The sequence below is a fragment of the Scleropages formosus genome, chromosome 13, assembly GCF_900964775.1.
Source record: "Scleropages formosus chromosome 13, fSclFor1.1, whole genome shotgun sequence".
Lineage (NCBI taxonomy): Eukaryota > Metazoa > Chordata > Actinopteri > Osteoglossiformes > Osteoglossidae > Scleropages > Scleropages formosus.
In genome coordinates this window covers 6,274,595-6,302,398 of record NC_041818.1, presented here as the reverse complement: position 1 = coordinate 6,302,398, position 27,804 = coordinate 6,274,595, and the positions used below count along the sequence as shown (strand labels likewise).

The 27,804-nt window shown below is 44.5% G+C and overlaps 1 protein-coding gene across 5 annotated transcripts; it reads right to left on the bottom strand.

Moving 5' to 3' along the window:
- Positions 1–3,918: 3,918 nt before the first annotated feature.
- On the bottom strand, positions 3,919–26,769 carry kctd12b (potassium channel tetramerisation domain containing 12b). Of its 5 annotated transcripts, none has more exons than XM_029257654.1 (3): positions 26,697–26,769; positions 24,671–25,634; positions 3,919–5,758 (listed from the first exon to the last, which is right to left on the bottom strand). In XM_029257654.1, exons 2-3 carry the CDS (start codon positions 25,521–25,523, stop codon positions 4,386–4,388), a joined length of 2,226 nt encoding a protein of 741 aa, XP_029113487.1. In that variant the 5' UTR covers positions 25,524–25,634; positions 26,697–26,769; the 3' UTR covers positions 3,919–4,385. The 5 variants fall into 5 exon arrangements, with proteins under 5 accessions (XP_029113487.1, XP_029113485.1, XP_029113486.1 ...); XM_029257652.1 differs by lacking the exon at positions 26,697–26,769 and adding an exon at positions 26,485–26,597; XM_029257653.1 differs by lacking the exon at positions 26,697–26,769 and adding an exon at positions 26,489–26,597.
- Positions 26,770–27,804: the final 1,035 nt, after the last annotated feature.

Below are 27,804 nucleotides of genomic sequence, written 5' to 3'. Positions count from 1 at the left end.
GCATTTTACAGATTTACAATCCTGGGGGGATACCCTTTCTCTTCTGTTTCATTGCCTCCATTGGAGTTTTCTCCACCAAGGTCATTTAAACAGGCAATTATTGTATCATGCCCATAAAAAGAGCCTCCTATTAAATTATAAATGAGGTGGATTGTTTCTCGGCCTCAGAGATGTTTCCCACGTAATGAAATGCACCATGCAGGCATTGTTAGGTAAAATTTCTAACTGTACTTACCGGGACTATATTTAAATCCCTGATTTCAGTTTCCTCCTCTCTTTCAGCTCCTGTTCAACAGCAATGTGTCTGCAGGATTACTTCAAAAAGTAATTGCTTGTTTTTAAATTTAGGAAAAGAAGTGAAAAAAGGAATATTTTTCATTTGTTTTTTGATTATGTGATTGCATTCAAGGTGTACAGTTGCCTCCTCGCAGCTTCATTATTGTGAGTTTGTATTGTGGAGTGGAGTTTATTTGTTGAATGAGTGTCTCTTGGATAACACAGTTTTTCTGTGTATTCCATATGTTAAAGATATTTAATCAGTGTTTTTTCACAGTTTTCTGTGAAACAAATCAAGTTGGGGAGAAACATCCAGTCCCACAAGTGTTCAGAAATTGAAGAACCAGTCTATACGTGAACCAACATTTCAAGTAAATTAAGAACTAACATGGTTATTTATTAATGAGCTGACACTTTTTTAGCTGCTTGATTTATGCATTTGCACAGGTTATACAGTTTAAGTTTTACTGAAGCAGTTCAGAGTAAATACCTTGCTCAAGGGTCCTACACTAAGAGCTGAGATTTAGACCTGGGTCCTTCAACTGCAAGGCAGCAGCTCTTTCACTATGCTGCCACCCTAACAAATTCAGCATCAAAACTAACTAGTTAAAAACCAAAAGAGGCAAAAGCACGTGGTGGACTGGATTTGAGAGCCCTCACCTTAGAAAAAAGTCAGTAAAGGTACTCCCTGGATTACGAATGAGTTTCGTTCCTAAGTCTGTCCTTAAGTCGAATTTGTACGTAACTTGGAACAGTTAGGAACAGTTCGTATCTAACGTCACTTAATTAAATGTTTTCCTTAGTATATAGTATATCGTGTACCTTTCTATGCATAAAAACATTAAAGAAACACTTTCTGATACACTAAAACATCTATTCTATACAATAATAATAATAATAATAATAATAATAATAATAATACAATGTAATGATGTAATGATAATAATAATAATGACCAAACAACCAAACATAAATGTAACTACGTACAGTATTATAATTGAGAGAGACACAGAAAGAGATAAGGTTACTACAGTTTTTATAATAGAGAGAGGGGAAGGAGAAAGAGAGTGTGTGTGTGTGTGTGTGTGTGTGTGAAAGCATTAAAGAAACTTTAATGTTCGCTTTTCCAATGTTCATTGGTGTTTCACCTTTTTCCGTTCACTTTATTATGTCCACTTTAGTTTCACTCGTGATCGTTTTGCTTTCTTTGATGCGTGTCGCAAAGTAGCACCCGTTTGTTATTACGAAGCATTACATGTAAATCGAACTTTTAATAGAATAGGCCTTAAGCGGGGTGGTTTGTAACTACGGGTTGTACGTAAGTCGGACGTTTGTAACCCGGGGACTGCCTGTACTGTAACAGACTGACAGTCTATACAGATGACACATCACTTCATGTCCCGACTAGAAAAACAATTAAAGAGAATGTACAGATTGATGACATGATTACATAACGAGTAAAATCTCCTCCTTGGGCTCAAACTATGAGAGGTGTGCAATCTGAACCTATTGAGACTTTAGTATAAATGAAGATGGTAAAGAAAAGCCGTGCTCTCTTTAGGATTCTGTTGTTCGTGCCTCTTTATGCATCGCAAGCCCAGACAAATCCACTATCCAGTGTGGGATTAGTGTGTGATCTGCAAAGGGAGGAGGCTAAGCTTCCAGGCTGCCCGGCTCCATACAGATCTGCCCCCACTTTCCCACAGGTGTCGAAGCCTCCGTGCTGCCATCTCAGAAATGAAGCAGGTGCTCTGCGCATGGAGAGGCAGACGGACAGTGTGTTCCGGGATGAGACGCGTCTCCATCCCATTCGGAGGGCTCAAAGCAGGTCAAACTATATAATGCAGAGCGAGATCTGTGGGCTGGTGTTGGGTTTTCAGGAACATTATAATCAACATTATACTCAAACTGGGATGATCGTTCTGCCCATTAGAGCTCAATTAGTTTAGAGAATAATTTCATCACAGGATCAAGGAACAATCAAATCAAGTCGTAAGCCAATTTTACAGAACGTTTTGAACCTTTGAAAGCAGTGATTGCCGGGATGCTTTCAGTAAGGAAACTGCATAAGGAGACTGTATAATAGACTCTTTGGAGTGGAAGTTCCACAGCTGCAGGAAATAATGAGATTTTTTTTGAAATACTCAAATCATAATGTGGTAATATGGTGCTTAAAGACAATTTTTTATTTTGCTTTGGATGATCCAGTAAACCAAGCAAAGAAATATATTCATTTGCAATATATACAGTATATAAAATGATAGTGATTTGTCCCAAAAAATATGTATGTAAGGTAAAGGCTCACAATATGCGTGAATCGCTTACTTAACTTCAGCTTAATTTAACTTACCTCTTCAACTGGGAAAATAAATAATGTTCTTGACCCATAAAACACTCACAGATTTTTCACCAAACATGCAAATTTTTTCCTTCTCCTTTAAAACTGGAGAAAATCACATTTAAAATGAAGCCCCAATGTGTGTGTTTTATCACTTTGTTTTAAACAGATAGGCAGGGTTTTCCTTTGCCTTTTGTCTCTCAATACCTTTCAGCACTTTCTTTTCAAGTAAAGCTTTTTACTTTAATTTATTAAAACCTTTTCTAAAGGTAGAAACACAGTAAAAACTTTTAAAAAAGTCATGACATTTATGATAGATCCTTGCAAGCTGACACATGACTGCTGGAGAAGCCTTATCACATGTAGGGAAGGCTGCTCTCTTTGTCTTGTGCTTCATGTCACAAAAGCTTGTATTTTGAACTGAAAATTTGGTTTTTATGAGACATTTCACGCAGGGTATAATTTGAGCATACTCATAAGTGCAAGTTCTTGTAATGTAAGCATTTATCATGCAATGGAAGACTATGTATGATTCATTCATGCAGTGGAAATCTGTATAATACATTCACTTAATGTATTAAATGTGAATATCCTTACGTTTGATGGCTATTCTAGCCAGATTACTGGCCACATGATAACTAGTTACCGTCTCATTTAAACCACCTCTTTGTTGAATGTCAGCATGCTTCTATGTATGCAAGAGTTTCGAAACAATTGTTGATTATGTCTCAGTTTCAGTTTATAATATCACAAGAACTCTTTCAGGTTAAATACCTTACATGTTTAGTTCTTTTGGGAAAAGAAACAGACATCTGGAGATCCATTTAAACGTAGATTTGGTTTATTGGAAATGGTTTATTGATCAGAAGGACACCAAAGACAATCAAACTGAAAAAATCCATCTTTATCCTAGAAATATTTACCTTCGTTTTCGGCGAAAAATAAAGATATCATTAGCTAACCCTATCCGTGCCCCCATGTGTTTTTTACGAGAATATTTACAACTAATATTTTTAAATAAAAGCCTAGTATAGCATTTGTACTTTTCACCAAACAACTTTATTCTTCTGAGCTTCTACATTTAAAATGTTCTTGCAGTAGAATACTAAGGTATAGCTTTTTGAAGGGATTCCTCTATGTATTTAATTAAAAATACAACAGTGACACTAGAGGTCATGTTAAATAGTGGGTTTCAAACTTTTATTAGACTTCTTTTAACACTTTTTCGTTAAGTGCTCGTCACTGTGGTTTGTAAACAATGAGACAAAATGTTTAATTGTTGGAGTGGTTTGACTACATGAGGCCCTACAAACCCATCAGAGCAAGGATGAGACTGTCATTTGAGCTAAAATTCCCCAGTTGTCTATATAGGTTGTGTCAAATCTACCCACTAGTTCCTTGGCTACCATCGAGCTCTTAGCACTCTCTTACTCTACCATTTATAGAGGGTGCCTGCTTTCAAGAAAACATTTAGTCTCTCTGTGGTTGAAAAGATGAGTCACAGAAATCAACCTTATTCAAAAACCTCACAAGATATCTGTTGGGAAAAGAAAGCATGTCTCCAACCTGGCGAGGAAAACTGTGATTTTTTTTCCTCTATAATGAAAGACATTTTGGTGCTAAAATCTATATCTTTTTGGCTGGGGGTAGAATGCTGTCAGTGGTGTGCAAGGAGGCACTGAGTCTACTCACTGTACGACTGTAGGTGAGATCAGGTGTCAGCAGCTTCAAGCAGGAGGTCTTCACAAGGAAGCCCACAGGGGGGTTAGTTCTAAACATTGTACTTTTTGAGCAGATCGTTCTGCCAGTGCCTCTTGCGGTTGGGAAAGAGCTTTGGGATACGGATCTTCTTGAAATCCTCAATGCACTTCCTCAGCTCTTCTTCCAGTAATTTCTTCTCCTCCTCCACGGGGTCAGCACTTGGAGGAGCACCATTCTCCTTGCTTGGCAAACGAGGCAAGGTTTGTAGGGCCAATGTGTTGGGCCTGGGGGGACTGGCAGTTGGCAGGGGAGGTGGAGATGTAGGAAGCGTGGCTGGTAGTGGGTCAAGGGTGGGGAGAAGTGTTGGGGAAGAAGTGTTAGCTTCTTCAGATTGGGGTGCACTTGATTCTTGTGGAGGGTTTGAGTTGAGAACTGGCTGTAGAGGTATGTCCACACTTTGCAGAGGGGTAGTGTTAACTGTCAGCAGAGGAGGTAATCTGGGGGACTGTGGAAGAGATGTGTTGGGGTCCTGTGGAGGAGGTGTGTCAAGGGCTAGAAAAGGAGGTGTGCTTGGGGGTTGTGGAGGAGGGCTGTGAAGTCCTAACAGTGGAGGTGAACCAGGGGCTTGAGGAGGAGGGGTGTCAAGGGCAAGGAAAGGAGGTGTGTCTGGGGCTTGGGGAGGAGGGGTGTCAAGGGCTAGGAAAGGAGGTGTGGCTGGGGCTTGGGCAGGAGGGGTGTCAAGGGCTAGGAAAGGAGGTGTGGCTGGGGCTTGGGCAGGAGGGGTGTCAAGGGCTAGGAAAGGAGGTGTGGCTGGGGCTTGGGGAGGAGGGGTGTCAAGGGCTAGGAAAGGAGGTGTGGCTGGGGCTTGGGCAGGAGGGGTGTCAAGGGCTAGGAAAGGAGGTGTGGCTGGGGCTTGGGGAGGAGGTGTGTCAAGGGCTAGCAAAGGAGGTGTGGCTGGGGCTTGGGCAGGAGGGGTGTCAAGGGCTAGGAAAGGAGGTGTGGCTGGGGCTTGGGGAGGAGGTGTGTCAAGGGCTAGCAAAGGAGGTGTGGCTGGGGCTTTTGGAGGTGGGGTGTTAAGGGCTAGGAAAGGAGGTGTGCTTGGGGCACATAGAAAGTGTGTGTTGAACACCAGTGGAGGCTGTGGGTTGAGGACCAGTGGTGGGGGCTTGTTGAAGGAGAGTGACTGGGGTGTTTCAGAGTCTGTTGAAGGGCCAGGGTTGAAGGCAGGAGGAGAAGAGGGCAGCAACTGGAAGTTGTGAGACAGAGGATGAAAAGGAGGCGGGGGAGGAGATTCTGCAGAGGATCCGTGTCGCAAGTCCAAAGCCGTGCTGCACTCTGCCTGAGCGAAGGTTGCGGCCGTGCTTGGCTCTGGCATCAGCAAGTCATCTAGCACAGTGGAAGAGCACTGCTCACCGGCAGGCGTGGGGTGTGTGAGCCTACCTCCTGTAGAAGGCACACAACAGAGAGACACAAGAGGCTCTAGGAGTCAACAGGTGACAAGTGACAGAAAAACATTTTCAAAGTACATAGGAATGGATGGAAAACCAAAATGATGTTTTTTCTACTGGCAGTGGGGGTTATTTTCCTGTCTTCTTGCTAGTAAACAGACATTACAGAGTCATGAAGGTTAAAGAAGCTCTACTGTGCTATGTTACTATATCTTCATTGGGAATCAGTATTTCCCTTTTATTTTATTCTATTTATCCTATTTATTCTATTGAAACAGTGATTTTTTCACTTTTTTTTTAACCCAGCATCCTTGTATCGACTGGAAAATTTATCTGAGTGATGTAACCTCTTAGGATCCAGCTCAGGGAAATGCATCTGTATTGCTGATGTGTGTGTGTGTGTGTGTGTGTGTGTGTGTGGTTGAACCAGTGTTAATTTACTGTGCTGTGTGTCGGTATGTACGAATGTCCGTGTGCGACCATGCGAGTGCTGTGGTCAGCACACGATCTCCGCGAGGGACGATCTTGTTCGTAGATGTCAGAACACCTTCAGAGAGGATGTTGTGTGAATTCGTTTTTACTGCGGTACTCGTCAGAGTGTATGAGGACAGAGTGCCCTGCCACGAGCTCACACAACGGGTATGCTGGAGAAGGTGGGGAAATGAAAGACATGCAGAGCATGGAATAGAGGAGGCAGGATGCAGCATATCAGAGGAACCCTTAGATGTTTAATGACAGAGATTCATCTATATAACTGTTACTAGATTGGGTCGTCCAGGATTTTTTTTTTTTCGTCCAGTGGGTTGTGGTGTCAAACTGTGGGTCATTGTGGCTGCTATGTATTGGCCATCTACATGGTGTGTGTAGGGCTCCAACGCAGGTATGACTGAGGTCAGCGGCTGCACTCCTCTCAACAGACTCACATGCCCCTCACCCACACACACACACACACACACACACACACACACACACATTCGTACATGTAACCATTGTTAGGACCTGAGCTCCCACTCTAGCAGTGAAACATAGCAACGCAATATGCAAGTTACATAACCATTTAGTGCTGTAAAGGCTGCTTCTTTTACGAAGAAGCTTCTAAACAAATGGTCAAGTGGAGGACCTACATTTACGCCTTCGACTGCGTGCGCGCGTGTAAAAACAGAACAACATATATGGAAACCTAGTTTTCCTTTTCCAATGAAAAATGTATGAATACATTTTCTCATATAAATTCAGACATCATGAAATCAATATTTTTTGTTGTGTGTGCATACCTTACCTTAACGTCATGAATTCAGATGAAGGCGTGTATGCATAAAGATGGTATATGCATGTGTGTGTAAAAGGGCGCTCGTGGGTATCATATTTGCATGAATGTCTGGGTATGTGTCTAACAAAGGCGGATGAGCGCAGGAGCTGTGTTTGCATGCGTTCTAGTGTGGGTGTGTGGGCGTTTGAGTGCCATAGGATTATCCACCGGGGGATGGGCTTTGTACAGTATCTCTATCAAGGCTTAAGGGAAGGAAGGGAAAACTGGTTCCCTTTTCCAGCGCTGCTCTGTCCAAGCCTGGCTCTACTTTTTTTCCCCCTTCACATCCCATCTGTTCACTTGCACGTCTCCGCTTTGCCATCATTACTGCTAATAGCACTATTAGTCCCACAACTAACTTTTTGTCACTGCTGCTCTCATTTTACAACATGTGATGAATGTCGTTCTTTAACTCAAGCTTACGATGACGGGAAATCTCGGGCACGTTCCCAGGGAACTCAAAGGAAACTCTATGAGATTAACTGACTGGCACCTGTTCCAATAAACCCATCAAGTGCGTAACAAAGTAAAGAGTCTAAACCATGAAAAAGAAAGTTTTTGCATCCCATGAGCTCTATCTAGGAGATACGTGCTGGAATTTTGGAGGGGGCTGTACATTGGAATAATTTCTCTTGCAGCATCTCCAAAAAAAGATCAGTGATTACATTAAGTATGCGAAGGTTGTGCGTGTTTGTCTCTGTTTTTTTTCACGTTTTGGTTAGATGATTTCATGAACTTGGCAGATGGAATTTGGCTTGTGAAGTTTTTTTATGACTACAGGACAGGCAATTCATTGACAGCACATGAGAATTATTATGCTTGTTAAAATTTCTATCTGTGATTTTTTTTTTTCATGTCTTCACAAGAAGATGACATGGCATGTCGTCCTTAAGTGTGAGAGCGAATGTAATTTTGCTTTGTTCGAAACACAGGCCAACGTCTGTGCCAGCATGGTAGACAGCTGTAACCTTTCAGTTCTGTCCCCCCGTCGGCTGCCTGCCAAACCATTCCCCCTAAAGCAGGATCCCGAACAAAAAGAATCAATCGCTCGAGACTCTAGTAACTAAAGAAATTCTGAGAGAATCTGGGTGAGTGTGGTGTACCTTTCACGTAAGACAGCCAACGACCGCTCAGCACAGTGTTGCAACCATTCTGAGCCATCAAAAACCAAGATAATTCAGACACTTTTTATTTGGACAGGGTAAAGGAAAAGCATCCCCTTCATAGGTATTATGCAGGAGAGCTGGTAGTGTAGGGTTTAGGGTTGATGCCTTTGGATCTAAAGATCACAGGTTTAATCCCCTCTGCCAGCTATAGTACCCTTTAGCAAAGTAGTTATCCTTTATTACTCCAGTAAAATTACCCAACTGTATAAATGGGTAAATGATCATAAGTCTGTAACTGTAATAATTGTGACCTTAACATTGTAAGTTGCTTTTGAACAAAAGCATCAGCAAAATGAATAAATGTAGTGTAAATGTCATAAAGCACTGTAAAATACTCTGTGTTCGCCATATCAGTCTTCAAACACAGCTTGTGTGACATTTCAGTACTATTGATTACAGACGGAAAAAAATATTGTATGCAGCTACTGTGGTAATGTACACTGCTTTTACTGTAGTATGTGACAAATTGACTGTACTCAAGAATCGCGTGTCTGCATCCAGACATCTCCTTCTGTTGATGTCACTTTTTGTATTGCACTTTGGAGAAAAGGCGTCTGCCAAGTGAATGAATGTAAATATAAGGTTGTAATAAAATAAAATGGATCATCGCTATTGTATTTGTTGACATGGCTTTTAGTGCGCAGTGATGCTCTTTGTCGTACTGCAACGTGACCTTGTTGCACAGCGAAAATGCTCCACTTACTTTCCGCACTGTTAGAATGAATCTCAGAAGAAAACAGTCATATTCAGAGCAGATAAACATGGCCAGTAAAACAGGAGTAAAGCAACTTATGATTACATTCTGTTACAGGGAAAAAAATAATAATGCATGTCATGCATTCATATTTCATGCAGATTAACTGATCTTGTTTGCATAAGCTTGTTTTTCCCACATTGACACAGCTAATCAAATACACTAATGATTTATTTTTGCCGTATAATTGTAAATAATGTGTGTATTGCCCAACGGCATGCAGGTCTGATCTGCCGCTGCTGCGGTGTGTCATCTTAATTATGACCTTTTCTCATTCTGTAAGGAGACGCAGTGCTGTGTGCAGTGATTTTAGTGCTCTCTCTTGCTCTTCTTCGGTCTGGGCCCTCTTTTGGCCTCGTTTGAACCCTCTCGAAGTGTGTGGGAGTCTTTTTCTCATCGTTTACCTGATTGTCTCTGTTCAATACCCGGAACATCAAGAGTACTCACATTTGTTAGAGGTGCCACACCGTCGAGCAGCAGAAGGGCTCATTCTACCTTTCACAACAGTGATGTGTCGATGTGACATATCTTTTATTTCTGTACTGATACCCTGAAGAAAGCAGCTTACGAGTCGCACACTCTAACCATGTGTTCCTCTGCTTTTCTGTCAGTAAGATGACAGATTTAATAAACTGGATGTGTGATTTGGTATTTCACCAAAGCTTTCTCTAAACTCTTTCAATATACCTTACAGGGTACTGCTGATTTTTATATAATTGTGCCACATTAACAGAGCTGCTCTGCAAGGCCTGCTTTTGCACGTGTTTTTTCTCAGTGGAACGAAAAATATCTTAAAGCAGCACCTTTTGTTTCACCCTCATTTGCCATTTTAATGATTTTATTTTATTAGTCGAATTACCTTCCTAATTCCAAACATGGTTTATTTCCTCTAAAGTCTTCCTCTAAACCCGGCCGTGCGTATGTATTGCACTCTCGTGCTGCGGCTACGAGGGATGTGCCTGCACATCCAGCTCTTTTGCACCCCAGCGCCCGCGACGCCCCCCGGCTCAATTTGCAGCGAAGCTCCGAATGCAGCCCAGCTGAGCTGAGCTGTGAAATCCCTGCGTGTGTCCATTGCTATTTGGACACTCCGAGGGGCTCCCGCTTGCAAATTAACAGCTTTCTAAGGATTTACAGACGTGTGCTTTATGATCCAGTACTGCTGTGGAGGACACGTCCATCTGCATGTCCATGTTTACTCGTAAGGGTGCAGTCAACAGCCGCGCGGTAGCGCTCAGCCAAAAGCCGGCCGCTCATCTCCTTAAATCCACCATAGGTCAAGGGACCCAGGACAAGGCTCTCCCCAGATTATTGATGATTAGGGAGTGGATTAGACCCCAGAATCTCCAGATGGCCGAGACGCCCGCAAACCCACTCCCTTTGTCCCATCGGCGTTGCAGAACTATGGCCTGATTTCCTCTGTGTCCTTCAGATGGAAAGGGAGGGTTTTTAATCAGGGTGCTAATGACCGCCGCGTAATTACAGCTCTTTGGCACTGGGAGCGGAATAGTTACTGGCCTCTGTCCAGATGGCTGTGGCCGTATGCTGCCCCCATGGGGATCGCTACCTGCGGGGCTCTGCCTACAGAGCTGGGAACACTGTTTAGGAGATTAACTGACCGGCAGGGTTGATGGGCAATGTGTTGCAGCGTGGGTGGCAAAGGTGGCTAGGCCGGAAGGCGGGTATGTGCTGCAGGTGAATCATCGCAGTTACCTCACTTTCCCAGCTACTTCACCCCTGCAGATCGTGTCACTCCATGCTCTGCATTGCCAGCTCCATGCAGCCCCCGGTCGCTCTCTGCGGCCACCCGGCACTGGAGCTGACGCAGAGCCCCTGCTGTACAACCGCCGCTGCCGCAACGCAGGTCTGGCCCACCGCCCGTACGCCTATAAATAGCCCGACTGACGCCGCGGTGTGGAGAGCAGGCTGGCAGGAGGCCCCTAGCGAGGAAAAAGCGGGAGGATCAGCATCTGAGCTGAAAAAGCAAGTGAGGAAGCCCTTGAGGCCTGGTTGCAGGGCTGCCTTGGTCCACTGTGATTGAACAAGTGCAAAATGTCTGCTAGATCATTTCCGGAGGCCCCAGAATATCCCAGCCAGGGCCGCGCTCACGGCAACAGCTATTCGGTGCGCTGTTCCTCCGAGTGGGCGACTCTTTTGAGACGGAAGCACCTACGCTCCCTGGACGTTTGACATTGGCCAACAGCGAGTTTGCGTTGCCTATATTCTCGGCGGGCAATGAGGAGAAATGATTTGGTGGTTTAAAGCTTTGGAGTGTTTTTCTGTTCAGCCTCTCTGACCACGTTGACTGAAATGAATTGGGTTTGCTGTGGTACCGGTGACCACACCAGAGGGCCGTCTCCTATGCATGGGATGGTTCTGGTCCAGGCAGAGACCAAATTAAGCGTTAAAGCAGAAATCATATTGATGAGTTATTCTGCATGTTAGAGATGTGAATGCCAGTTAGTGTTTTTTCATAACTAATACCGTACAGAAATATGTCATTTTCCTTGCAGAAAAATCACTCTCTGCCCCTTGTATCCTGTCATGTTTCCTATCAAACATTTTGTCTTTATCTAAACTACGTATTCCTCCGTATAGCAGCAGACTTGTTGAGAGAAGACTTATTGACTGAAGAGCCCTGCAAAAGACTTGTGACGTATGGTTACTAACATCAATCAAGGTACTAATGAGATATTGAGGTTGAAGTTCCACATCATCAAGACCCTCTACTATTCCAACTTTTAAACAATAATGCACTTTTGGTTGTTGGACAGCAGGTCTCAGTCATAGACAATGACTAAAATTTATTCCTGCTCCATTCAACACAGTACCGAAACCGGGAGAGCTGTTGTTCCTTCAGGCAGCATCGCCGTATGGCTTCCAAACAGACCTGTTCGGTGGTGGATCATCTCCAGTTTATATTCTGCTAATACTTCCGAAATGACCTACAGTCTCCTTCCCCGAAGGTACAGGCATAGCAAGCATAAAAATAACACTAAATTTGAGATTTGTCTTACCCACAGTTTATGCATTACCGGGTAACCTAGTTGATGCCAATAGTGGGACAGCTTGTGTGTGTGTGTGTGTGTGTGTGTGTGTTGGTCTCAGTTTTATTCTATCCAATATAACTTTAAAGCTCCTACAATAAATTATGCTCCATCCATTTTTGTATTATGAATTAGTCGCTGATTATATTCATGTACTGATCTTGGCACAATGCTTCTCACAGTGCTACAGTGCATTACAGCAAGAAACGTCAGGACTGGGTGCCTTTGCTTTCACTGCCATCCTGCATTTACTACTCATGATTGTCTGTATTATTAACTGGCACTAATGTTTTGTCTCTGCATTAAATATATTTCTTGTGTTTTGGCATTTATTTTTCTAACTGGAGATCTGAACCATGAGACACTGAACAAGAAAATCTACATGAATGCCACATGGGCCATGTCCATGTCACTGTCTTGTGATGGAACAGGCAGACTGTGGTCTTCTTGCCTGCAGCACCAGTGTGTGAGAAGGAGCTGACTTATGAAAATGTACACAGGCCCCATATGAAGACTGAAATAAGCCGTCCAACAAATGTTAACAGTCCCTGCACATCCGCTTGTCCAACAGTGGCTCAGAGCTTTCACACAAACCCATTGACTTTGACAGTTTGAGCGCAACCTCCCTTGGTTAAGATGGTGCAGGAAGCTGCCAGTTTGTCGGTATATATTTTTAGTATTGATGAAATTATAAACCACGTCAGATGTATTTCTGTGGGATGTAAGACACGTTTAGTTTTGCAGTCCTCTAAGACCAGATACATAGTCATACCCTGAGATATGCCCTTTTAAGAGTTTGACTTTACAAAGAATTTCATTTAATTCCCCTGTTTTTGGCTCCTAATACTTTTTTTTTTTTTTTTTGCATTATCAGAACTGAGCTTGGATTTTATGTGACAGTTGAGGAGTGCAAGACCAGAGCTACAAAGCATTGTTCTTTGAAAGTATAGTTTATCTCATGCTACATGAAGTTCTCACTCTCCATCACCCCTGTTTACTAGCTTCACCTGTTATAACCTTGGTAATCATGGCCCCTGTATGGACTACACAGATCAGGACAGCTTGTTCAGTGACATTTGCATTTTTTATTTTGTCTTTTTGCATTAAAGGTTGAATTAATACATAAATAATGAATGTTATTGTAACGACCTGCATTACTGTGTTTAGGCGGGAAGATTGGTTTATTGTAAATCGTTGCATTATGGGAAAAATGTGAAATGTAAGTGTGCAACCAGTGGGGGCACTTCTGGGGGAAATGATGGGGTGACCATGTTCACAAGTCTGTTGAAAGAGAGCCTGGGGGTACTAGGCAGTGTGGGAAGGTTGTTGATTACTGTAGTAGGTAGGCTCCTGATCATGCTCACTTTCTGCCTGGACTCATAACTGCAATGGGTGTAGACAAATTAAGAGGAAAGCAGAAAACACCAGATGTAACCAATTCAGAACAAGAACTTTAGAAAGACACACTGGAGGCGGAAGCTTGACTTGTTCTGTTTTGCTGAGAGAACATTCTTTTTGAGTAAAAGGTTTAATTTTGGAATAAACTAAACTAGTTGTTTTTTTGTTGTCACATATTGAAACCTTGTGTTTGTGGACTTTGGTTTGAGTTGTTTAAATCATAATAGCTATAGATTATTACAGAAAAAAAATGAGTTATAATTGTTTGGTTACTATTAGTTGAGAATTTTGAGCCAAAGGAATAAAAGTTGGTGTAAATTGACTCACCACCACTCTCTGCTTGCTCACTCCCTGAACGTGAGAAATTATGCTGCGTCCCCATGATATTTCAGTGTTCCCCACTGGTGCTACTGCAGACTGGATCTGGATTCTGGGACGTTAAAATGCTCATAAAGCTCTTTATTAACGCTGCACATGTCTGAAATGCCAACCTCCAAACAAGATGTAGAAAATAGCAGAGAAACACTCATAAAACATGACTGAGTCCTGTGCAGGTCACTCCCAGCCATACAACTCCCACCACAGTGCCACTGCTCTGAACAAACATCCTACCGTGTACTGCAAGGTATCACTGGGTAATCACTTGCAACAACCAGTCAGAACACTGTGGAAATTAACTTTTACAACTATGGAACTGTTTTACTGTGTATAGAGTCCCCTCCCAGCATTGTCACAATGTGTGTGTGTGTGTGTGTGTGTGTGCGTGTGGTGGGGGGATACAGCCTTGTAATGTTGTGTTCTTCTTCTTCTTCCTCCGCTTATCCGGGGCCGCACCGATCCGTCTGTTAACCTGCCGCTCCATTTTTCCCTCACTCGTGAACAAGACCCTGAGATACTTAAACTCCTCCACTTGAGGGAGGAGCTCCCCCCTAACCCGGAGGGGGCAATCCACCTTTTTCCGACTGAGGACCATGGTCTCGGATTTGGAGGTGCTGATTCTCATCCCAGTCGCTTCGCACTCGGCTGAAAACCTCTCCAGTGCACGCTGCAAGTCTTGATTCGATGAAGCCAACAGGACCACATCGTCCGCAAAAAGCAGAGACGAGATCCTGCGGCCACCAAAACAGACACCCTCCGTTCCCTGGCTGCGCCTAGAAATTCTGTCCATGAAGATAATGAACAGAATCGGTGACAAAGGGCAGCCCTGGCGGAGTCCAACATGCACCTCCAGTACACCGGCATAGACTTTCCCACGGAGGCTAAGGAGTGTGATCCCCCTATAGTTGGAAAACAATCTCCGGTCCCCCTTCTTAAAAAGAGGGATCACCACCCCGGTCTGCCAGTCCAGAGGCACCGTTCCCGAGCTCCACGCAATGCTGCAGAGGCGTGTCAGCCAAGACAGCCCCACAACATCCAGAGACTTGAGAAACTCGGGGCGGATCTCATCCACCCCCGGAGCCTTGCCACCGAGGAGTTTTTTGACTACCTCAGCAACTTCAGCCAGGGTAATGGACGAGTCCCCCTCCAAGTCCCCAGCCTCAGCTTCCTCTACGGAAGGTGTGTCGGAGGGATTGAGGAGATCCTCAAAGTATTCCTTCCACCGCCCGAGGACATCCTCAGTTGAGGTCAGCAGCGCACCACTTCCACTGTAAACAGTGTTGGCGGAACACCACTTCCCCCTTCTGAGTTTGCCAGAATCTCTTTGAGGCCGACTGAAAGTCTTCCTCCATGGCCTCACCGAACTGCTCCCAGGCCCGAGTTTTTGCCCCGGCGACTGCCAGAGCCGTGTTCCGTCTGGCCCGCCGGTACCCGTCAGCTGCTTCAGGAGTCCCATGAGCCAGCCAGGCCCGATAGAACTCCTTCTTCAGCTTGACGGCATCCCTTACCTCCGGTGTCCACCACCGTGTTCGGGGATTGCCGCCGCGACAGGCGCCGGAGACCTTATGGCCGCAGCTCCGAACCGCCGCCCCGACAATGGAGGTGTGGAACATAGTCCATTCGGACTCCATGTCCCCTGTTCCCCTCGGGACCTGGTTGAAGCTCTGTCGGAGGTGGGAGTTGAAGACCTCTCTGACAGGGGCCTCCGCCAAACGTTCTCAACAGACCCTCACTATGCGTTTGGGCCTGCCAGGTCTGTCCAGCTTTTTCCCCCGCCATCGAATCCAACTCACCACCAGGTGGTTATCAGTTGACAGCTCAGCCCCTCTCTTCACCCGAGTGTCCAAGACATATGGCCGAAGGTCAGAATAAACGACTACAAAGTCGATGATCGACCTCCGACCTAGGGTGTCCTGGTGCCAAGTGCACTGATGGACACCCTTATGCATGAACATGCTGTTTGTTATGGACAAACCGTGACTAGCACAGAAATCCAATAACAACTCACCGCTTGGGTTCAGATCAGGGAGGCCGTTCCTCCCAATCACGCCCCTCCAGGTGTCACTGTCGCTGCCCACGTGGGCGTTAAAGTCCCCCAGTAGAACGACAGAGTCCCCAGTGGGAGCGCTTTCCAGCACGCCCCCCAGGGACTGCAAAAAGGCCGGGTACTCTACACTGCTGCTAGGCGCATAAGCACAAACGACAGTGAGAGACCGTTCCCTGACCCGAAGGCGCAGGGAGACGACCCTCTCATTCACTGGGGTAGACTCCAACACATGGCGGCTGAACTGGGGGGCTATTAACAAGCCCGCCGTCTCTCACCCTGGGCAACACCAGAATAGTGGAGAGTCCACCCCTGGTCGAGAAGAGTGGTTCCAGAACCCAAGCTGTGAATGGAAGTGAGCCCGACTATATCTAGACGGTATCTCTCAACCTCCCGCACCAGCTCAGGCTCCTTCCTCGTCAGTGAGGTGACATTCCAAGTCCCAAAAACCAGAGTTGGCGCCCGAGGTTTGGGTCGGCCAGGCACTCGGCCTAGACCACCGCCCAAATCACAACGCACCGGCCCCTTACTATCTCTCCAGCAGGTGGTGAGCCCACCGAAGAGCGGCTCCACGTCATGGCTTTGGGCTGAGCCCGGCCAGGCCCTGTCGGCATAGACCTAGCCACCAGGCGCTCGCAAGCGAGCCCCCCCCCAAGGCCTGGCTCCAGGGTGGGGCCCTGGTGACCCCATACCGGGCGGGGTAAACGAAAGCTGTGGTTTAATTGTTATCATAAAGGGCTTTTGAACCGCACTTTGTCTCATCTGTCATCCAGGACCTGTTTGCCATGGGAGATCCTACCAGGGGCATATAGCCCCAGGCAATATAGCTCCTGAAGTCATTCAGGCACTCAAACCCCTCCACCACGGTAAGGTGGCGGTTCAAGGAGGGGATGTTGTGTTCTGATAACTAATATTTTGTGTCAAACTGTGTCCATTTTAACAGGATTTAGTGATATTTCAGTGTAAATGGATGTCAGTTTTGAAGCCAATTCTGGAAACGCAGGGTGTGGGAAGCAGATACTGGTGTCCCATCCAGGGTGTGTGATCCAGGAGTTTTATTAAACTGAAATAACATTAAAATGAAGTCTTTAAAATTACCGAGTTATATATACATGTATAGTGCCACAACACAACTTCTTTTCCATACTGGATGTCAAAACATCACATAAGCTTATGTAACATTCATCAGCATCTGGTCAATTTTACTTTTCTTATACAATCAATAAACGTGTAATAGGAGACTGACACACACACACACACACACACACACACACACACTTTCTGAACCGCTTGTCCCATACAGGGTCGCAGGGAACCGTAGCCTCACCCGGCAACTCAGGGCGTAAGGCTGGAGGGGGAGTGGGTACACACCCAGGACGCCAGTCCATTGCAAGGCACCCCAAGTGGGATTCAAACCCCAGACCCACCGGAGAGCAGGACCCAGTCCAACCCACTGCGCCACCACACCCCCCAAATAGGAGACCCTCCTCCTTTTATTCAGCAGGTTGTTTTTTTAAAAGTCTCAGACATGGGAATCATAAATAAAAAATATGGAGTGATACTTTTAATAATTTTATGAACATATGTTTATTATTTTTTTAAATTAGAGCTACATTAACTTAAAACCTACCTTAAAAAGCTTTTTAAAAAGTACAATGACCGAAAAGTCATTTAAAATGACTGAAAAATGTGTTATCATAAACTTCTATTCATAGTCAATGGTTTACTGACTCATCCCATAAACATGTGCAGAGTTTGTCATCTTGTTATTGATCACCACCACTGAGGAATACCGGACATGAGCTGTAAACACTGCAGGAGTGAGCTGAATTGAGCCTCCCACACATTCCTACTTTGTTTTGGATGTGTTTTACTCTGCATTTCAAGAGTCAAGATTCAAGATTTTAGTAGTAACTAAGAGTTGGCTGTGGACACGTTGGTTGTGCTTGCTCTGCAAGAGACAATTTTGAAAATTAGGTGGTGAAAACAATTAAAAACGAATTAATACAATGGAAAAGTCTGTATCTTTGAAAATTCACAGCCCAAAGGCTTGTAACATGAGGACCCAGTATACTGTATCAACCACATGACTGATAATTTCTAGTGTAAAACTTATATCATGCAGTAATGTTAACAACATATGTTGCTTCAGAGACTCTCATGCTTTTCTCCAATAATTGAGGGGATTTTAATTCAGTTAAGCCACATTCCAGTTTTGCAATGCTCAATTTATTTGCAGTTGATTATGGGTAATGGCATATTGCCAGATGCCTTTTTTTATCAATGAGGTAAGTCGATACAACAGCCAAAAAAAAAAAAAAAAAAAACACACACACACATTGTGACTAAGTGACTAAGAACAATGTCTAAATAGAGTTTCCTGGCCACAGTCTCCAAGCTGTCCTCTGAATGTGTGAGAAGACAAGCAGATCCCAGGGAAATGATGGGAGCGACTGGCTGGATGAAAGTTAATGTAAGCAAAAGTGTCTTGACGAGGGTCACAAACTCTCAAGAAGGTGTCTCCTCACGAACCATTCACCATAATTTCACAGTGAAAAACACAGTCAGCACATTCATCAGTGCATCCTTCTGGTATGTATGTAATGACAAACACAAACTGTTGATACAATAAAAAGAAAAGTGATTTGTTTTTTGTACAAAATATCATAGGGCAGTTATACACTGTAAGTCAGATGTTGCTCATGAGTACGTGCTCATGTATTCTGTAGGAACACAGTAAAACACAGAAATCTGCTCATTTACAATAATAGTGCTTTATTTATTTATTTATTTATTTTGCTGTTATAAGTTCAAAAACACAACACCTCACATTCTCAAAACTGTGCAATACGTTGAGGCTCTTAAGGGTCTTAAAACTCACCTCTTCCATACTCGCTTCGCTTATGATCTCTTAAGTATATGTATGGTGTAAATGTTCATGTTCGATAACATCAAGATCATGCCTGGATCAATGCTTTACGCAGCTACTTCTGTGATGTAGCGTAAATGTTTATATGTATCGCAAAAAAAAAAAAACTACTAGGAAGGTGATCAGGAATCGTTGATATTCTGGTAAATTTTTATACAGCTACTCCTGTGATGAACATTGGTTCATATGGCAGAAAGAAACAAACTAACTGTAGTTAAGAATTACATGTCTGCATCTATGTCTCTCTTCTAATGTAATGCATAAATTGTATTTTTTATGAGCTGTACGTCGCTTTGGAGAAAAGCGTCTGCTAAATTAATAAATGTAAATGTAAATTCAGGGTTAGGATCAAAACGCTGTGAGTGATTGCACTTGTCCACTAGCCATACGACTGATGGATATGGCCTCTCTTATCACCTGCTATAGTTGGTATGGCAGCACATAGTAATTGTCGCATAAATGTATTGAAATAACAAATTAAAGATTAAAAAAATATGTGTTAGAGTTGTTAAACAACTTAAAAAAGAAAAAAAAAAACACCAAAATATATGTGGCCACCCCCACCTCCTGGATGATTTGCCGCATCTGATTAAGAGACATGGGTCAGATGCAGCAATATAATTTTATTGACTGACGGAGCAGTTGTCCAAGCTCCTCAGTGCGACAGGTCTTGCTGCAGTTTCTGTAGAAAGCTCCTCTTTTGTAATTTCTCATGTGTTTGTTGTGCTATTTCTTTCATGTTTTTAAAACTTAAATGTAAATGTACATTTTGTTTTTAAATAGAGGGGGCTGTGGTGGCACAGCGGGTTTAGCCTGTGCGTGTTTTCCACTAGGTCTTGGGTTCATGTCCCGCTTGGGATGCTTTGTGATGGACTGGTGTCCTGTCCTGGGTGTGTCCCCTCCGGCCTTATGCCCTGTGTTGTCGAGTTAGGCTCCGGTTTGCTGTGACCCCGCTTGGGGCAAGTGGTTTCAGACAATGTGTGTATTTTTAAATAAAACACTCACGACATCCACCCTGTATTGTTGGTCACTCCTGGACCTGCCACAGTATTTTAAAATGATGTGTAATAATTTCCTTTTGGTGTAGAATATAATACATTACATGTATATTTATTTTACAATTAATTTCACTGTATTTGTATCCCGCCCACCAAATATTCAGAAAACTGGAAAGAATTAGCATCAATTAGATTATAATGTATGCCTTAGGTCTTAATGCAAATAATAAATATCGATATTTATTCATTCATATGGTGCATATGCATGAGGTCCAAAGGCTGCACAGAGGTCAATATTATTGGTAAGTTGTGCTGATTCGGTTCATAGACGTGAGTATTGACATATTTAGCATATTTATGAGCGTGGTGCCTAACACGAGCATAGAGAACATGGTTCAGACATGGTACAGCTGTTAAAAGATGCTGTCGCTGACCACATTCGGTGTCAACCAGGCAACAACTGTACATGCAAGAAAAGTTTAAAAGAGCACAAAGGGACTGAGCTTCAGTAATGGAGGAAAAGCGTAGATCATAAGGACAGCGACTGAGCCAATGAGTCATTTCACGCCTAAGAGCAAAGCGAAAGCCATAGTGGGCAGTCATCAAAAAGAGCTGCAGGGACATGGCTTTCTGAGACCATGTGAATGCGATGATTTAGTGGGATGGAGAGGCTGGAACAGAGTGATGAAATTGTAATGGCCTTCAGAGCAATACGACTAGGACACACTGAGTGTGTGCATCCGTGTGCGTGTATATGTGAAGAAGTGTATGCGACTCGAGCTTTCTCAGAGAGAAGACAAGTCCAATTCAAGAACGTCACATCGGGACCAGATTATAAGGGGTTTGTCACAAAATAGCTTTATTGTCTGACTCGGGTCACAGTAGCTGTACTATTCCATAGACATGGATTTAGAATGTGGGTCCATCCACTATTTGGAACATGGTCATGCATGCTAAATGTTTCAGCCAGGAGTACTACAACACAGCATTGTATGAGCAATTCAGTTTCATTTCACCCTGAAAAAGGGAGCTGGGTTTTTTTTTTTTTGTAGCGGAGCTTGGGTCCTTCCCCGTTCACTTAAGCCGATTCTCATACAAGTAATGTTTAAAGTGCTTGTGCCCTCATGTCTATCTCTTGAGAGAGGCCTTTGGGGTTAACTATGGTAGAAGCCTCTGAACTCCGGGGACAGCTCCAGTCCCACAGCACACCACACTGCCAGAGCAGAAGGAGATACCAGAGCCTCCATGAGGCTGTATCCCTATACCCCGTGGATCTCCAGTTTATTCAGTGACAAAGCCACAGAAATCAGAGACGGAGAGTGGATGAGGACGTCTCCTTCTGCCATCGTTTCTGCACTTTGGGACAAGGACGGCAAGCCCAGCAAGCCCATCATGTCACCAGCAACGAGTACTTTTGGAGAGTGCTTCCTTGGACATGGCATAACATGCCGCTGGAGTCCCAGCTGGATCCACCCAACAGGCTTAAGCATGCCATTTTTTGAGGAAAAGACCTTACCCCCTTGGCACAGTGGAGTTTAGGATGAAGTGTTTTCTCCCAAAACAGAAATATACTGAAGCATGTGCCTCTGCATCCCTGTTACATGCAGCACAGATGAAGCTGAGTGGCACATAGACATCTCGAACCTTGGTGAGCAGCTTTTCGGCCATGTTGAGGCAGGACAAATCGAGATGTGCTCAGAACACGATGTGCCTCCCCACACGCACTATAAACTGGAGCAACTGTCCTCAGGCCTTCAGTTGATCCTTCCCATCAAGTGGCACCTCTGCAGATCTACAGTTTCGTAATGATGGATTACATATGTGCCCAGTGAACACCTGGCCTTTTGGGTAGCAGAGAGCTAGATGCAGAGTTGGGTAAAGTCTGAATTTCATTAAAAAAGCTTTTGATTCTTACACATTGAGGTCATGGCAAATACTATAATACTCCCCACTTCGGTGAAAGACCATTCAAGTCCTAAATATTTGAAATATTGCCAGTGTTTCAATATTTATATTATTAAGACAGTCATCATTAACATCAGATTAGAGTACCTACCGAAACTATTTTATGCATATTACACATTTGCACTTCCTCAACACAAAGTGTCGTATCTCAATGCTAACATCACGAAGGTTTTCTGCAGGTTGGCATCTTCACCTGCTTGACCAGACCTGCGCAGGTCTATATAGCTTCACCATGATCCTGTGGCTTCTACAAACACACACAATTCTAAAATGCAGAAAATTCATAGTAGCATTTTGTTTTGACAGTTTAATATAGCAACCTGTAGATGTGTTTGCTGCACTTCTGCCCTTGGATCGGATAATTTAAACTTCATCCTAATTTGCTAGATCAGCCACAACAACACAGAAGACTGTAATCTGCTTTAATTGAGCCAGTTAGCAGTTTGTCCTTGTTTCTATTCCGGATGTGTCATTGTTCCTTCTGCATGGCCCCTGGCCCCACACAGAGAGAGTAACTGCTTAGGAACACCTAGTCTATAAAAAAAAAAAGGCTTCCGCCAACAGACAGGTTTGTCCCATCTCAACATTTCCAGAGCATAAACAGACAATAGGTGGAATTTGGAACCCAGCTCAAAGCGTATATCAAAACCTATTACGTTTTTTAAAAAATGAATAAAACCACTCTGTAAATAAAAGCCATGATTTCAACCCACTCATTGACTAATGCAAATGTAAAGTCAGTTCAGACATGACCATCATTTATTATACTAATGAAATGGTTCATTATGCAGTATTGTGAAAAATAAAATTAATCCTGTAAGCTTTATTCTTTTGCCTCGTATTATTTTATTTCATAGCTTATATTGCTTTTTAATAAATAGGTCAATAGATTGCTTGAGGGGTTCAGGACAAATTCTTCTATTAAACACTATAAAACATGAGTATGCATGTAAAATTTCACAGCCCAGAGAAAGTAAAAGTTTGGTCTTTACCAAAGGTGTTATTACGAGAAGAGGTCTGCTGCTTATTTCACAGCCTTTTGTGTTTAGGAAATTGAAGGGATCATCCTGAAGCGCTGGAACATTGAACTGTCACAAATACTGGCACATGTACCTTGTGATGCAACACTTGTACAGTATAAGTGAGATTATAAAAACTGACTCTAAGGGACATGCAGCCAGAAGGATTCCATGCTTTGAATGCTACACAACACACACTGCCAAAATACAGTATATTCATTTTTTAATCAACGCTTGTTTGTCCATTTGTGTTTTCTCCAGACTGCTGAGATTAGATGGTTATTTGAAACACTGGAGCATCATACAATATTTTTTGCAAAACTACAGAACTGATATATAAAGGACCAGAACTTCTTTGAGTACATATGAACAAGATGTGGGTGTTATTAAGATTTTTCTTCTGTATGTATGTGTTAGGTGACAAAGACAGCCTCTCTAGGTCAGAAAGCTAATGTGCTACTCCCGGTGTGAAATCTGTATGAATCTTTAAAAAAGATTTTTTACGAGGTAAATAATGCTGTGCTTATAGTGAGAACTGCTGTCCTCAGAGTATACCTGAAAAACTGGCTGGCAATACACTCTGCCAATAAGATCACGTTTGTAAGTGAGCCTGGTTTCATAAACAGCTCGCACACAGTGCCCTCATAACACTTTGCTAGTGTGACGCTGCTATAATACTTAGCCACTGTGCGATATTGTTACACACTAGAGGCAGGTCTCTTGATAAAGCAAAAAAAAACCTGTGGAGGTGATTGCAGAAAACCACAAGGGCAAGTTTTTATGGTGTTTCCCAATGCCATTAGATAGATCTGCAAAAGCCATAGATGCTCCTGGCCACATTTATACAACAGCCACAAACAGCGATTAAACTGTTGGAATAACACCAAGGATTAATAACAAAACACAAAAAAGGAAAAGTTACAAGGTAAACACATATGCAACTTAACACAACACTTCCTCTCATCCTGGGTTGGAAATATGGTGACCGAACAAATGATCAGCTGTACAATTAGCAGCTGCAGGTCATCTAACCCCATGATTATTCTTGCAGAATAAAAAAAAAAATCCCCAGTATATTCTGAATGATCCTCCCACCTAACTACCTCCTGCCTCTGAACTATTTGGTAAGTGCACCTCCACATCAGGACAAGCTTGTTTTGACACACAACAAATTCACTGTAAAAATGCTCTGGGCTCAATTCAGCCACCATGTACACAGTTATTTACACCACAGGTACTGCCTTGGTGAAGAGCATGCTTTTGTCCTGTCCCAGAACTGTACGATAACAACCAGGCCCATAACAACAGGGATATTGCTATGGACATTTTCTTAGCAAAACCCACAACCTGTTGACTGTAGTCACAATAACATTTTTAATAAATGCAACTGAGAAGCTGAGGGTGGCTCTTAACTCTTCTCATTTCTTTTGTGGGGTTATATTCCACATAGGTGATGGCTTGTCCACATACCTGTCCCTGACCACCCAGTGCTACAAAGGGCTCCACAGAACCACCAGTTGAGGGGCGCTGTGTTCCAGAGATAGCATTACACACAATATGGCACAAAACACTGTAAGGCAAGGTCTCCATCACCGCACTGTGCGTTTCGTAGGCAGAAGGATAGTAAAGGGAGGATGACAGAGGAGGCATTCTCTTTCCGACCGGGTGGAGGGTGCTGTGATTGACAAGCGATGACAGGGAGTCTGTGACCATGGGAGATGGCGATTCTAGAGAGGGTAAAAGTGTCTGACATTGGGTAGGTCACCGTTCGGAGTGACAGCTGGATAGAGACGAAGGGGTGGAACAGGAAGCGTCTATAGATCTACCACGACAGAGCCATCACAGGGAGCAGCAAGAGGCTGGCAGGGAGGCTTGGGGAGGGAGGTCTTAGATCACTCACGGTAGAACACATATTCCGTGTAGCTGGTCCAGATCTTGTCATCCGTCTGTTCGTGGGCAAAGGCGCAGGTCCCCGTGGAGTTGCAAGCCACCATGTGAAAGCCGGCATCAGCCAATTTGTCGAAGGCCTGTTCCAGGAAGGTGAATTTGAGATAGTAACGGGATGTGTAGCGCTCGGGGGGACGGTCGGGGTCCCGGCTCTCATTCAGGGTGTCTCCAAAGACCTCCTTGGCTAGTGATGTCTTCCCACACACCATGATCCGGGCAACCCGCCGGAACTTGGCATCGGTTTGACTGTCGCGGCCCAATGTGTAGGAGCCCCGGTAGCCAACGGTGATAAAACCGGAGCGCTTGCCATCCCCGCTGCCTCCCTGGACCAAGGCAGCGCAAGCTGCGGCCGCCGCACCCAACGTGGCTAAGTTGCGCACGCTCTCGGTGTTGGGTGACGATTCCTCGGGGTCGCTTTGGCAGCCTTCGTCACCGAGGGAGTTCTGCTTGCTGATCCGCGGCGCTAACAGCTTGACGAGCTCGGGTAGGTTGAAGAACTCAGCCTCCCGCTGAAGACGCCCCCGCTCTGGGAAGTGGTCTGGGAGCACCAACTGCTGATCGCGCATGTAGTCCAGGATGTATCGGAACAGGAAGCCATCACGGTCAACGAAGAAGCGGCCCTTGTTATCTCGCGCCAGTCCTTTGGCACTACGTCGGCTGAACATTTCACCCAGGAGGGAATCGGGCACGCTGGTGAGTGTCGTGTAGCGGGTGATGTACACCTGGCCACCCACATTCAGCTCCACAATCTCTGGGAAGGGCGGCTCCTCGCCGGGACAGCCACTGGGGTTGTCGGGCAAAGCCATGGCGCTGCGTCCAGGCAAGCCGACGCACCCACCTCTCTGTCTTCCGGTCGCCCTGCTGGGTTGATGTTTCACCCAAACCCTTTAACTACTCTTCACACAGCTGTCGGCTGTCTGCAGAGAAAGGAAAAGCAGCTGTTATGCAAAGCACATAAAATATGTGACGTTCATATACAGCCCATCTGGCTTTTCCGCTAAAGCAGTTCTTGGCTTTGCTCAGGTTCCCGTGCTTGGATAGGAAAAGCACATGAATAAACATGAATTATCGCTGGCAGTTCCGTGGAGAGGTTGAACTGCCTTCTCTTGTTCGTAAGGACAGATTTTAATTTAATACCCGCTTGGGCTCTGAGTTCCAAGGCAAAGGAGAAGTGAAGAAGAAGAGAAGAAGAAGAAGAAGAAGAAGAAGAAGAAGAAGAAGAAGAAGAAGAAGAAAACAAGAGACACCTTTCGACCACCCCTTTCACCTCCCAGTATCGACATTTTCGCTTTTAAAAGACATGATTTTGTGCGCGCCGCTCGCAAACCGGGGGAGGGTAGTAAAACCCAACGTTTACGTTCAGAAAAAGGATTTATGAGCTGATAAATACCTCCGATACTCTCTCCGTAGGTAAAATAGTCATGACAGTCCCAACGGATTACAGTACATGCAGTCCGCCGTTGAATCAGGCTATTCTAATTCACCGTGAAAAATGCATAAAAACACCCCTTTCCCTCTGTTATAAGTGAGCACGCAGGTGGATGTAGGAGGAAAAAAAAAGACGCAACTCTGAAAGGCGGGTGTTCAAAACTGTTAACACAAGGCAGATCTGAGAGGAGAAAAACTAAGGAAAAAAAAAGCCGTTTGAAGGAGTATTTCTCGAAGTGCTCCTCAGTCTGTCGGTGTCTATAGCTCCTCTGCTGTAATAATAATAATAATAATAATAATAATAATAATAATAATAAAAGTCCTCTTCGAGAAGCCCACCTACGGGGACAGTGGAGCTCGATCTCCTCGTGTCTCTCCGACTCCGTCCATTTCCCAGACACTCGCACTCGCAGCGCTCGCCCCGCTTTAATACCGATTTTACGGCTCCTTGCGAACCCCTCCTCCGCGCGCTGACGTCCCGCTCGCCGCCGATCCCGTGCCCGCGCCTCCGCTCGACACCTGTCGTGGATTCGCCGAAACGTACAACTTACTGTGTGTATTTGTAGCGCGAAGGTCTCGCAGAAATAATCCTCTACACTGAACCGCATCTTTCCGTTTGCATGAGAGACCCTTGAGTTTTTTTTTTTTTTTTTCTATTTAGGATCGTTGAAAGCGGCTTCGGTTTCCAGCCTTTTACCTCGTATTTAAACGGGTCTTATTACCTTTTCTGCCCGAATTAATTCTTTTGGAAGCCTTTTTTGCGTATGAGCCCATCACTGCCAGAAGTACTGCAGTTCATGTCAGCTATAAGTGTTGATGTGAAATATTTCTGTATTCAATAGCTGCTACTTTGCAGTTATAACTGCAGTTATTTACTGCATACTGTATAGAACTGTCGATAACTTCCACGATCCACCGACAGAAGGCTTCTTCGGGAGCGCTTTCGTGGGGAAACAGCGCCATCTGGCGACAGCGCGGCTCACGTCATCAGTCATTTTCCTTGCGCTTGTCCCGCAGGGGCTCTTGGCGGCAGCAGGTGTAGCAGACAGGTCCACTCCTTCGTTCCCCCAGCAATAGTCTCCAATTGCCCTGATCCACGAGTGCTCTCAGGCTAGTCGAGATATGATCTCTCCAAGTGTGTCCTGGGTCTGCCCTGGGGTCTCCTTTCACTAGGATGTGCTGTATAACTCTAGAGGGAGCCAACAGGGGGCATTCTTACGACATTCCTGAACCTCCTCAACTGACTCCTTCTTGTTCCTTCCTCAGACTTCAGAGAAGCAGAAGACTCCAAGGCCCTCCTGGATCACCAAGTTCTTCCCTCTGGCAGGGGCACCGAGCTCAGCAATCCCGCGGAGAACCTCATTTTTATCTGCTTGTGTTCGTGATTTCCTTCTTGCGCTCATCACCCTAAGCTCATGACCGTAGATGAGGATGGGGAAGTAAACTGAGCAGAAAACTGAGAGCTTTGTCCATGGACTCAGCTCCAACTTAACCGTCACAGATCGGAACAATGGCCACGTACTCCTCTTTTCCATCACTCATGGACAAGTTCAAGTTCAAGTTGTTTTCATTGTCATTCCTCTATATAGCTTGTATACAGTGGAACGAAACGTCGTTTCTCCGGAGACCTTGGTGCAACACAGAACAGAGTACAAAGCA